Below are 13,084 nucleotides of genomic sequence, written 5' to 3' on the forward strand. Positions count from 1 at the left end.
GGAAACGGACTTAATTGTAATGAAGATTAAGAACTGCATAGTACATATACAGGAACTAAGGGAGTTGTGTGCAAGAATGCCAGGCGACTCCTTGGCTCCTTGCAGGGGAAGGAATCCCTCCTTCCGAGGGAAGATTGCCATGATGCAAACAGGCAAAATGCTGCGAGAGCACACGACCTTTGAAAATTGCCTCAACCTGTCCAGATACACTTTCCACGAATACATAACACCGAGGAAACTAAAACATGAAACTTCTTTTCTACTCCCTCGGTCCCACAATATAAGATGTTTTTTTAAGAGTGGATTTTTGGAACATGGGTGCATTGGAGGACTTTATTATAAATAGTTTAAGAATCACATTTAAAATTAAAAAAAAAAAAAGAAAAGAGTTCTACATGATCATATGGATGGATATTACACATGTGTAAAGTTTGGCGATAAAATAAGTAAGCATTTGAGCTATGTAAAAATGATAAAATGACGATATCTAAGTAATGAATAATACATGCACTATTCATCTTTCCAAAATCACGATTTTGTCATTTGTGTGTAACTCACTTGGTTACTTATTTCATCATCAGAATTTCCTCTTGTGTAACATACATCAATATGTACATGTGGAATATTTTTTTGGAATTTTTTTAAACTTCAAAATATCATTTTGACACTATTCAAAATATAGGGCTCCAATGCACCCGTCCACCAAAGTGACTTTTTGGAACGTCTTATATTGTGGGACGGAGGGAGTACTATATAATCAAGCAGCTGTGTGTAGTTGTCACATTATAATTGTACATTCTGCATTTCATACATAAAGAGATAGGATGATGCCCTATATTATTGGCTAGCCAAATGAATGCAGTGACATGGTGCACTCATAACAATTTATTCTATTTTCGAAGTTTGGCACTTGAATAAAGTAAGGTGGCCGTCAGGTATGTCCCAGAACTCGAACCTAGACGGGCAGGAGAAGCGCGGCATTAGCGCCTCTTCAGGAATACCCGGTTCCACTCACACATATCATTATTCATAATAGATAGGTGTAGGTATGCTGCGGTAATCTGGTGTGGTGTACTTCAGTTACCAGGCTAATATCTTCTCTTCAGCAGAAATATGGCACGCTGATGCGGCTTGTCGCTGCCTACTTGTGCCACACGGCATATCTGTCTCCACATGCCGCCAGCTTCCACTCTGGGTCGCTTGGGCACCAGGGGCCCTCTCCGATCTTCATGCACAACTTATCATCGATTATTGCCGAGTACAGATTTGAGCTTGCCTCCAAAATTTTGACAGCTGAACGACTATGTATGTCTTGGGATTTCCTAATCTCCATCTGGGTACACAAAATAATATTCAAAGTTTAGGGCAAACAGCTGTCATAGATGTATGCTAGAATAGATTGGTATGAGCAGAATACCAGTTTTGCTATTTCATCGTGGAAAGAATCTCCCCAATCAAAGAAATGATCGTAGAACACTGTGGGGATTCCAGGGTGCGTAAGTATATAAGCATATCCCTGAAAGACAATTATTTGTGCATGTGTTTAGTAAATGACTAACAGTTATATCTCCGAAGAGAACAGCTGGCTTGTTCTAAAGCAAATGATGCGGAAGCGTCTGTTGACACACAATTCACTTCTATACTAGTTCCAGCTGCAGCAGCATGGTCAGTGGTCACATCTTGAAACAGACTAACAGTTTATCTAGATCAAGTCAGATACAATATGGGTGAAATCTTTGTCTATTCAAATATAAACATGTGATCCTTATTGATGATATCTGTCTTGAAATTCTTAATGTGACGAACAACTTTTTGATAACTACGATCATTATTTAACTGGCGTCAGGGTTTTATAAAATCATCATCGTTGTATAAATTGACGTCGAACATGCAATTCACTTCTAACGAAAACCAGTGCTATGGATAAGTAGTGCAAACAACTGATGGCATACCTCCATGACATGATCAGATGGAAATGGCCAATGGCCCTGAAATAATAGAACTTCCAATTAGATGTGCTTAATAGCACCCTATGAACAATTCCAAGCAAATATTAACTTGGAAAAGTTAGCCTTGAGCAAAGAAGGGGGGAAAGATGGACCTGAGTTGACCCTGTGTCATGATTTTCAATAAATGTAACTGATCTTGAAGGCCACCACCCCATCACACCAGGCGGCTTTTCTTCAGGGTCGCGCAAACGCCACAACTCTCCTTTCACAGCCTCCTGCTCCAGCAACACCAAACTGGTCAAACTAATCACCAAAGACTCGTTTACTCCTGTAGAACCATGATCATTTCTAACCTGAAGAATACCCTTTGTTGTGAAATCAAACGCAGCGCAAAGTCCTCCAGTGCTATCTATCCAATTGATAATTCTCTGCCTATGTTTATCTGTAAAAAATGAAAGATGTTGCTTGTATATCTTTATTTGGTTTCATCAATATGACAAATGCGTGGAGACAATCTGATGTAGTTACAGAACTGCCTTGCATTCGTAGTAGTAAATTAAACCTTCCATGCCAAGAACGGTTCAGAGAGATGGGCAGACAAATGAGAGGAAACCAAGACAGTGGTAATAATATTCATGGTAGTCAGTCAAGGGATTGGTCTTAAGAGTACTTTGGTTAGAAATTACATCATTGTGGCATAGTAATCAGTACAGATGCCATTACATATCTCTTACCCTGATTGTAGCTCAGACGGTTGTCAGAGGGGGCATATTCACAGCTGTCCCAGTATTCCCCCACTGCAAAAAGAGGCTTTGATTCCTCAATGTATTCTTTCACAAACTTTGAAGCATAACTGCACTAAACAGAAAATGTGGCAAATCAGCACATTCACAATGCAAAATATGGCAACAGTAGTCAATTTGTTTGTTTCATAATAGTATGTTTCTAGCCAATTGACTATTTACCCTTTTGTGAAATCAAAGCGGAAATCTTGAAAACCAATGGTTTCCCGAAGCCAGATCAGCCATTCAATAATATCCTTCCTTACAAATGGCTGGGTATGATCTATGTTGGGAACCCCATCAAAGTTATCACCAGTACTTTTGTTCCCCTGATAAATAAGTTGCACCAAAGTTGAGTAATGCTTAATAACAGTGCTTAGCCATCAAGGTATGGTGATAAGTAAAAGGCTGTACAAAATAGGAATATCTTGCACAAACCAAGTCATACTTATCCATCACTATAAGTCTAAGTAGAACTCCAGGTCGATAGTACCCTAGTCATTGTGTTTATACGGGGGTTTCTTTTTGTTCTTTGTATTCTTTATTCTTAGTCTTTGTAAAATGGCTACCTTCCCACCAGAACAAGATGTAACAGCATGTTCGTCCCATGATATTGGGATACCATCATAACGATTATACATCCCAGTTGATCCTTTAGTAGTTCCAACTCGATGGTTAATAACTACATCAGCCATAGCCCTTATATTGTGGTCATTCATGTTCTGAATCAACGAATTTAGCTGCTGAAGAGAACCATAACAAGAGTCAAGGCTGTACAGGTTCTGTGGCAGATAGCCTGTGGAGAAACACATCAGTCAGACTTTCTGCAACTATTCTTTTGATAAAAAAGAGTAATGGTGAACTCATGACTAGCTTACCTTCTGGAGATAACGATTGTGTCGGTGGAGGCAACCATACTGATGTAAACCCAGATTTAGCAATGTCGGCAACTCTGCCCTCTAAATTACTCCACCAATTGTGTTTATGGGACTCCCAGTTAAAAGCCTGACACACAAAAGATATGTGAGAGAACTCGTACTTGTTCATTAAATGAGCTTTTCTGTATTCATGTAAGGCACTACTCCTGTTGCCATTATCATAAGGGAAATAATCATAGCTTATCTTGAATTGGTGAGTGAAACATGTCAAGCTAAATGCAAATTACGACGATGCACAAATGCATGCTCACCAAGACATGACGCAACCTTAAGACCACAAGACCAACTACTATAAGCAATAGCTTCTTTCCCATTTGTACTTTGCACAAGGAGCAAAATAACTCAAACTAAACAGAAACTAAATGCTAGATTACCCTGATACGTCATTGAGTTTCCACACCGATGCCGATCAGATACATCCGAATAATTATCGGTAAGAATGAAATTATTTCTGTTTTATAGTAATTGAAAAAAAGTTATGTGGTGCAGCTTACAGAACACTCTTATTGGCTGTGGTTTCACAGCAAGTGAGCACATATCCTGATATCTATCGATTGGAATGAACAGTCTCTAAGTCCAGTCGCATTTCTAAGATCCATATCTCTGGATTTGATACACAGCATGATACGAAATACATGCTTAGACATATTCTCACCTGCAATAGGATTTCCCTCCCATTCTTAATGATTCCGCCTGGCAAAGAAAATGCCACAAAGCAACCGCATACCAATCAGGAGCTCAAACAAATAACCAAAACAACATGCTGCAAGAAGATGTAAGTTTACGTCGTGATTACCATTGCCAGCTGCCTGTTCTTGGACAACAGCATCGGAAACCTGCACAATTTCGTCATTTCAGGGGCATCAGAACAGGCTCAGTCGTCAGATAAGACGAGCACACAACCTTGTAAAATGTTAAAGCACAACAGTGGCGCACTCACCACCTGGCCCATTAAAAGTCTCAGCCTCAACAATGCGCCAAGTAAGCAGCGAAGGACTATACGATGCCGTCACAATATCATAAACGTAGCGGAGCTCGGCAGGGGGGCGGATCTAACGTAGGGTTTGGGGTTCTGTTGAACTGTTGAACCCCCAAAATTACTGGAAACCCAACTGCAGTTAGAACTCCACGATGACCATGCTGCAAACGAGACCGCGGCGAAAGGAATGGGTCGATATCAGTCCCGGAAAGAAATACGTGGATTGGACTGCTCACAGAAGGGGGAAAAAACAGAACAATCCAAGCAGGTTAGGGGTTCGTCACCAACAGAAGAAATCGACCAGACCAGGTGGATCTCCTCTCCTCGGAAGTTCGGTAGAGCGGGTTATGTGGATGGCGACGACTATAGAGAGAGAAATCCTTCGAGTTGGCGTGCTTCGCCCGCTGGACGGAGCCCTGGAGGCTTGTTCTTTTTTCTTTTTCTTTTTTTGAGTGGACCCTGGAGGCTTGTTCGTGCGGAGGAGTGAGGTTGGGGGAAGAAGAGGAACAGCGCTCCGTGCTGTCCCTCCCCAATGGCGATTGGTGAGAGGTCAATCGGTACTTTTTCTAATTCTCAAAAAACAAAATCGGTACTTTTACCCCCAAAAAAAATGTGTATGGCTTCACAAAAAACGTGCATTCAAACTTTGGTAACTTTACAATTGATATGTACAAAATGTTAAGATATGTAACTGAAAATCACTTTCTCATGGCAAAAATAAATCATATTTTTTTTCAAACTTATACGCACACAAACAAAAAAAACTGTTGAATTTAAATGATGAAATTGTATCAATATTTAAAATGACATATATAATTGCGAATTGAGGGGGATTTTGGTGCTATGATCTTTATGTTGCCTGGAAAATTTAGGACCCATGTGGCAATATTCTAGAATGATGATAAAAAAATGGCTGAAATGGTACGATTTCTTAAATCTCACACAAAACCATGTACGGATTTGCAGGCAATGCTTCACAAAAGTATAGATTCTTTTTAAGATAAATAAGATTCATCGTCCAAGGAGCCAGGGATTTTTTTTAGTGGTAAATTCATTTCTTCGGTCCAAAAGCTCTCAACTCTCATAATAAGAAGACAAAAATGGGATAAAAATTCTACATGGTCCTTCAAAAGTACATACTTCAACCCAGGCCGGACATTAAACATTTCTAATTGTTGCATACTATAAGTAATTGTCAATGATTTTAACAGTTGCTCTTATGTATACATACATGCATGGGCACGGTCGCACGGACGGCACGGGTGATTGCCGATCTAACTCCTCCGCTTCCTGGCCAGTAGCTCGCTCCCTCCCCGCTGCCGGATAATGCCGCCGGGCAAAGCCCCTATGGGTGACGGTGGCGGCGGGGTCCAGGCGGTTCTATACTCGGTAATGGCGGCGACATACGACAACGGATTTGAAGCGATGTACATGCAACGGCAACAGCACATGGTGCAGCAGCCACGATCCGCACTGGCGGAGAGGCATTGTAGCAGCAGGGCGGCGATCCAGGCATGGTGATGACCTCCGGCTCTTTGTTCTGCAGCGAGCCAAGCCTCCATGATGGTGTGTGTGGGCTGGACATGGAGTTAGTCGTCTGTCAGCAATTCCCGTGGATTCGACGGCTTGGTGCGAGCATGATGGCGGTTATGCGTGTGGCAGCCGGTTGCATCGCTCGCGCCACTGCATCCTATAGAATTGTTAAGCAGCAATGGCTCAAGCGCTGGATCCGGCCGGCCGTGCGGACTAGTTCATCGGGTGGATACTCATGAGGGGTGGATCTGCTGATCTAAACATGGCGGCACCGGCCTGCCCTCGGGAGTGGACGCCGAAAACTCTCCAGATCTGGTGGTTATTGCGGGTGGCTTGTACTCGCTATGTTGTGAGATGCTGACGGAAGGCTCTTTGTGAGTTTTGGCGGCTTCCACTTCGGCATGTTTGCTTTCAATAGCGAGATGCAACCTATGAACAACGGTTTGACATGGAGGAATGGTTGTGCAGCGGTGGCAGTGGGATTATTGACACAACAAATGTAGTTGTTGGGATTGCGAGAAGTGGCGGATACAACACATGATTGACTTCGATTTGTTGGTGCTTCTCGAGTACCCAGTCTGGAGCTCCGAGGTGAAAACCCAAGGTATGAACCGAGTTGGTTTTACCTGGCAATTGCGATGTTTTTGTGTCGTAGCCTTGCTGAAGGCATTGCTCGGGTATGCTCAGACTTGTTCTTTAGGGTGGAAACTTAGAATCTGGCCTTTGGTGGTTGGATCTGGTAATGGCGGTGCTTGAGCATCGCTCCCTCCCAGAAGGGATTATCGTCGAAGAATCTTTCTTGTTGTCCTTGTGGTGTCGGGATAAGATCGATGCGGATTTAGTCGTTTTTGTAGGTGTCGATCGCTGCATTGGTTGCTTCTGTCTTTTCTTTTTCCTCACTTAGGCAAAACTTTGGTCTAATATGACTTTGTTATTTGCGGGCGTGTTTATTTGTGTGCGTTGGTGTTGGCTGTGCGCATCCTAACTATGCAAAGGTCGGGTGTGTACTCATTGTCTTTGTTGTTGGAAATACGCCCTAGAGGCAATAATAATTTGGTTGTTATCATATTTCTTTGTTCATGGTAAATGTTTATTATTCATGCTAGAATTATATTGATCGAAAACTTAAATACATGTGTGAATACATAAACTACATTATATCCCTAGTAAGCCTCTACTAGACTAGCTCGTTGATCAAAGATGGTTAAGGTTTCCTAACCATAGGCATGAGTTGTTATTTGATAACGGGATCACATTGTTAGGAGAATGATGTGATGGACAGACCCAACCGTAAGCTTAGCATCAGATCGTATCACTTAGTTATTTGCTACAACTTTCTTGATGTCAAGTATCTGTTCCTTGGACCATGAGATCATGTCACTCCCGGACATTGGAGGAATACCTTGTGTGCTATCAAGCGTCACTTCGTAACTGGGTGATCATAAAAGTGCTCTACAGGTATCTCCGAAGGTTTTTGTTGGGTTGCATGGACCGAGATTGGGATTTGTCACTCCATGTGACAAAGAGAAATCTCTGGCCCTCTGTAACACCCCCAGTGTCATGCTACAGTGACTCACACTAATGGTGCCGTGTAATCAAGTTTTAACTAAGCCAAATTGCCACTTGATAAAAGTCAAAGCCAATTTCAAATAAAATTAAGTCAAATAAAGTATTTCTTCAAGTAGTAAAACAAAAATGTTCATAATATTGCAAAAATTCCCAAAGCTATTATAAAAATAAAACCAACATTAATTGAGACTCCAATAATTCCGCTAGCTACATTTGAATGACCCAACATCACCCTTCCATCACTTTTAAATTCAAACAAAAATCAAATGATTTCAAATGAGGTTCAAACTTTTTGTGGCAGTGCCAATTAATGCAATTTAAATTATGTGGCAAGTTGCATATTTTACAAAAGTCATTTGGTGGTCAAAAGAAATTGCAAACATAAGCTAAGAAAAAAAAACTGAAAAGAAATGGAAAAGGCAAAAAGCCCCTTGCCCCTGGGCCTTAGGCCACAGGGATAGGCCCTGCCGGCCCGGCCCAGCAACCCCCATTGTCGCCTTCCTCTCCTCCCCCCTCCACTGTTCGTCCGACCAGGCGCCACCCGACCACCTCACCGGCCTCGCAGGGAGGGGATAAGGATGCCAGCTCCGCGGCCTCCTCGGCCCCCTCTCCCACTTGCCCCCACTCCCTCTCTCCCTCTTTGTCTCTCCTTCCCGAGCGCCGCCATGGACGCGCCACTGGCGTAGCCATAGCCACCGTCCTCCTCTCGCTGTTCCAACCGGTCCGGCAGCCTCCTCGCGCTCGTCCTCATCGCCCCCGTGCACTCGTTTGTCCGGAGACGCACCAAGACGACGCGTCTAACCCCGCCTTCCCCTTCGGTCGCCGGAGATCACCGCCACCGCACCGTCCTCTTCATGAAGGAAATATGCCCTAGAGGCAATAATAAAGTTGTTATTTTATATTTCCTTATTCATGATAAATGTTTATTATTCATGCTAGAATTGTATTGATCGGAAACCAAAATACATGTGTGAATACATAGACAAACACTGTGTCCCTAGTGAGCCTCTACTTGACTAGCTCGTTGATCAAAGATGGTTAAGGTTTCCTAACCATGGACATGGGTTGTCATTTGATAACGGGATCACATCATTAGGAGAATGATGTGATGGACAAGACCCATCCGTTAGCTTAGCATATTGATCGTTCAGTTTTATTGCTATTGCTTTCTTCATGTCAAATACATATTCCTTCACTATGAGACTATGCAACTCCCGGATAACGGAGGAATGCCTTGTGTGCTATCAAACGTCACAACGTAACTGAGTGATTATAAAGATGCTCTACAGGTATCTCCGAAGGTGTTTGTTGAGTTGGCATAGATCGAGATTAGGATTTGTCACTCCGAGTATCGGAGAAGTATCTCTGGGCCCTCTCGATAATACACATCATAAGAAGCCTTGCAAGCAAAGTGACTAATGAGTTAGTTGCAGGATGATGTATTACGAAACGAGTAAACAGACTTGCCGATAACAAGATTGAACTAGGTATGAAGATACCGACGATCGAATCTCGGGCAAGTAACATACCCAGGCCCGGCCCTGATGGGGGGCAGGGGGCGGCTGCCTCAGGGCCCTTAATCCAGGGGGCCCAGCTAGCTAATTTGTATGGTGACATGGTTATTGCGTATGGCCCGAAGCAGTAATATTATTAGGAAACAGCAGGCCCATGGGACGAACGATGATAGCCACGCCGCGAGGTCGCGGGACGAGATCTTCCCTGTGCATCTATAGATCGATCCATCTTCCAATTTTTCCGATCGATCTGCATCTCTCTTTCTCCTGAACACTAGTTGTTTCTAATCGCTCCCTAGCAAGCTCACCCAATCGCTAGTGCTAGGGGCTAGCAAGCCTCTTTGGCCAGAGACAGAGGACACCGCATCGCAGGAGATGACAGCCATCCAAGGGGAGGCGTCGTCGATCGTGTCCACCAGCGATCGTGTGATTCCAATCCATGGGGAAAAGGTATGTCTCCATCTTCAAGAAACATATGGCCTATGTGATTTTATCATATAGTGGGTAAAGATTTATAAAATACAATATTATGTCTCCATTATTCTAATAGGGTTATTAATAGTCAATTGATTAAATACTTTTTAGGGATATATATAATCTGAGCATTGACCTTTGTGAGTTCAACGTGATAATCGATATGATTTTATTGAGTTTGTCTAGTACCTTTTTAACTTCGCACCAGTTTTTGAATTAGTAATTTCTTCTTCAAATTTTATCACATTTATGTCATTCAAATATGCATTAAAAATACATTAGAAAAACAAATTAAGGTTGTATGCACAAATTATTTTATATGGATACCCTTTTACTAATTAAAATGTGCTTGTTGGTAACATTTTATATATACATATGTCAATCATTTTTTTAGAATTTATATTAGGGGCCCCGGTTTATAGTTTTGCCCCGGGCCCCCGGATTTTCAGGACCGGGCCTGAACATATCGATAGACAAAGGGAATTACGTATGTTGTCATAACGGTTCGACCGATAAAAGATCTTTGTAGAATATGTAGGAGCCAATATGAGCACCAGATTGCGCTATTGGTTATTGACCGGAGAGTGTCTCGGTCATGTCTACATAGTTCTCGAACCCGTAGGGTCCGCACGCTTAACATACGATGACGATTTAGTATTATATGAGTTATGTGATTTGGTGACCGAATGTTGTTCGGAGTCCCGGATGAGATCACGGACATGATGATGAGTCTCGAAATGATCGAGAGGTAAAGATTGGTATATAGGATGATAGTATTCGGACACCAGAAGTGTTCCGGAGTGTATCGGGTATTTATCGGAGTACCGGAGGGGTTACCGGAACCCCCGGGGAGAATATATGGGCCATATGGGCCATGAGAGGGGAGCACACAATCCCACAAGGGGTGGCGCGCCCCCCTATGGCAGGAGGCCGAGTGGGAGAAGGAAAAGAGGGGGTTCGCCCCCCCTTCCTTCTCTCTTCCCCCTTCCCTTTTCTTCTCCGATGAAAAAAGGCAGGTGGCGCCACTTGGGGCGCCCCCTGGCTGCCTCTCCTCCCCTCCCACCTATATATATGTGGGAAGGGGGGCGCCTAGAACACACAACATCAATTGTTAACCATGTGCGGCGCCCCCTCCACAGTTCACACCCCTGGTCATATTCTCGCGGTGCTTAGGCAAAGCCCTGCGCGGATCACTTCACCATCACTGTCACCACGCTGTCGTGCTGATAGAACTCATCTACTACCTCGACACCTTGCTGGATCAAGAAGGCGAGGGACGTCACCGAGCTGAACGTGTGCAGAACTCAAAGGTGTCGTACGTTCGGTGCTTGATCGGTCGGAGCTAGAAGAAGTTCGACTACATCAACCGTGTTGTCAAACTCTTCCCCTTTCGGTCTACGAGGGTACGTAGACACACTCTCCCCCTCGTTGCTATGCATCTCCATGGATAGATCATTGTGTGTACGTAGAAAAAAATTGTTTTTCCATGCAACGTTTCCCAACAGTGGCATCCGAGCCAGGTCTATGCGTAGATGATATGCATGAGTAGAACACAAAGAGTTGTGGGTGGTGATAGTCATACTGCTTAACACCGACGTCTTATTTCTATTCGGTGGTATTATGGGATGAAGCGGCCCGGACCAACCTTACATGTCCACGCACATGCGACCGGTTCCACCGACAGACATGCAACTAGTTTTGCATAATGGTGGCTGGCGGGTGTCTGTTTCTCCTACTTTAGTTGAATCGAATTTAACTACGGCCGGTCCTTGAAGAAGGTTAAAATAGCAAACTTGACGAAACACCGTTGTGGTTTTGATGCGTAGGTAAGAACGATTCTTGCTAGAAACCCGTAGCAGCCACGTAAAACTTGCAACAACAAAGTAGAGGACGTCTAACTTGTTTTTGCAGGGTATGTTGTGATGTGATATGGTCAAGACATGATATGATATACATTACTGTATGACATGATCATGTTTTGTAAAAGTTACTGGCAACCGGCAAGAGCCTTATGGTTGTCTCTTTGTTGTATGAAATGCAAACGCCATGTAATTGCTTTACTTTATCACTATGCGTTAGCGATAGTTGTAGAAGCAATAGTTGGCGAGACGTGAAGGAAATATGCCCTAGAGGCAATAAAGTTGTTATTTATATTTCCTTATATCATGATAAATGTTTATTATTCATGCTAGAATTGTATTAACCAGAAACTTAGTACATGTGTGAATACATAGACAAAACAGAGTGTCCCTAGTGTGCCTCTACTTGACTAGCTCGTTAATCAAAGATGGTTAAGTTTCCTAACCATAGACATGTGTTATCATTTGATGAACGGGATCACATCATTAGAGAATGATGTGATGGACAAGACCCATCCGCTAGCTTAGCATAATGATCATTAAGTTTTATTGCTATTGCTTTCTTCATGACTTATACATATTTCTCTGACTATGAGATTATGCAACTCCCGAATACCGGAGGAACACCTTGTGTGCTATCAAACGTCACAACGTAACTGGGTGATTATAAAGATGCTCTACAGGTGTCTCCGAAGGTGTTTGTTGGGTTGGCATAGATCAAGATTAGGATTTGTCACTCCGAGTATCGGAGAGGTATCTCCGGGCCCTCTCGGTAATGCACATCACTATAAGCCTTGCAAGCAATGTGACTAATGAGTTAGTTACAGGATGATGCATTACGGAACGAGTAAAGAGACTTGCCGGTAACGAGATTGAACTGGGTATGTTGATACCGAGGATCGAATCTCGGGCAAGTAACATACCGATGACAAAGGGAATAATGCATGTTGTCATTGCGGTTTGACCGATAAAGATCTTCGTAGAATATGTAGGAACCAATATGAGCATCCAGGTTCCGCTGTTGGTTATTGATCGGAGATATGTCTCGGGCATCTCTACATAGTTCTCGAACCCGTACGGTCCGCACGCTTAACGTTCGATGACAATTTGTATTATGAGTTATGTGTTTTGGTGAACGAAGTTTGTTCGGAGTCCCGGATGAGATCACGGACATGACGAGGAGTCTTGAAATGGTCGAGAGGTAAAGATTGATATATTGGAAGGTTATATACGGACACCAGAATGGTTCCGAAGAAGATCGGGGATTTTTTGGAGTACCGGGAGGTTACCGGAACCCCCCGGGAAAGTTAATGGGCCTCATGGGCCATAGTGGAGAAGAGGAGGCAGGCCACGGGAGGTGGCGCGCGCCTCCCCCTTTCCCAATCCGAATTGGACAAGGGGAGGGGGCGCGGCCCCCCTTTCCTTCTCCTTCTCGCTCCTTTCCCCTTTCCACCTCTCCGTTGGAAGGAAAGGGGGGCGAATCCTAC

At 43.4% G+C, this 13,084-nt stretch overlaps 1 protein-coding gene across 12 annotated transcripts; it reads right to left on the bottom strand.

Moving 5' to 3' along the window:
- Positions 1 to 730: 730 nt before the first annotated feature.
- Positions 731 to 5,204, bottom strand: LOC109787223 (probable alpha-amylase 2). 12 transcript variants are annotated; one of them, XM_020345782.4, is made up of 13 exons: positions 4,937 to 5,204; positions 4,613 to 4,809; positions 4,466 to 4,505; positions 4,325 to 4,362; positions 3,610 to 3,736; positions 3,301 to 3,527; positions 2,915 to 3,060; positions 2,684 to 2,802; positions 2,303 to 2,391; positions 2,102 to 2,224; positions 1,953 to 1,988; positions 1,418 to 1,516; positions 731 to 1,333 (listed from the first exon to the last, which is right to left on the bottom strand). In XM_020345782.4, exons 2-13 carry the CDS (start codon positions 4,619 to 4,621, stop codon positions 1,142 to 1,144), a joined length of 1,245 nt encoding a protein of 414 aa, XP_020201371.1. In that variant the 5' UTR covers positions 4,622 to 4,809; positions 4,937 to 5,204; the 3' UTR covers positions 731 to 1,141. The 12 variants fall into 12 exon arrangements, with proteins under 12 accessions (XP_020201371.1, XP_020201368.1, XP_020201373.1 ...); XM_020345779.4 differs by having other exon boundaries at positions 4,610 to 4,809; XM_020345784.4 differs by having other exon boundaries at positions 4,955 to 5,185.
- Positions 5,205 to 13,084: the final 7,880 nt, after the last annotated feature.

The sequence above is a fragment of the Aegilops tauschii genome, chromosome 2, assembly GCF_002575655.3.
Source record: "Aegilops tauschii subsp. strangulata cultivar AL8/78 chromosome 2, Aet v6.0, whole genome shotgun sequence".
Classification (NCBI taxonomy): domain Eukaryota; kingdom Viridiplantae; phylum Streptophyta; class Magnoliopsida; order Poales; family Poaceae; genus Aegilops; species Aegilops tauschii.

Coding starts and splice junctions, on each gene's coding strand:
- LOC109787223 (XM_073508591.1), bottom strand. Junction 2,392..2,683: donor CCGTCTGAGCTACAATCAGG/GTAAGAGATATG, acceptor CATTTTTTACAG/ATAAACATAGGCAGAGAATT. Junction 1,989..2,101: donor ATGACACAGGGTCAACTCAG/GTCCATCTTTCC, acceptor CTATTATTTCAG/GGCCATTGGCCATTTCCATC.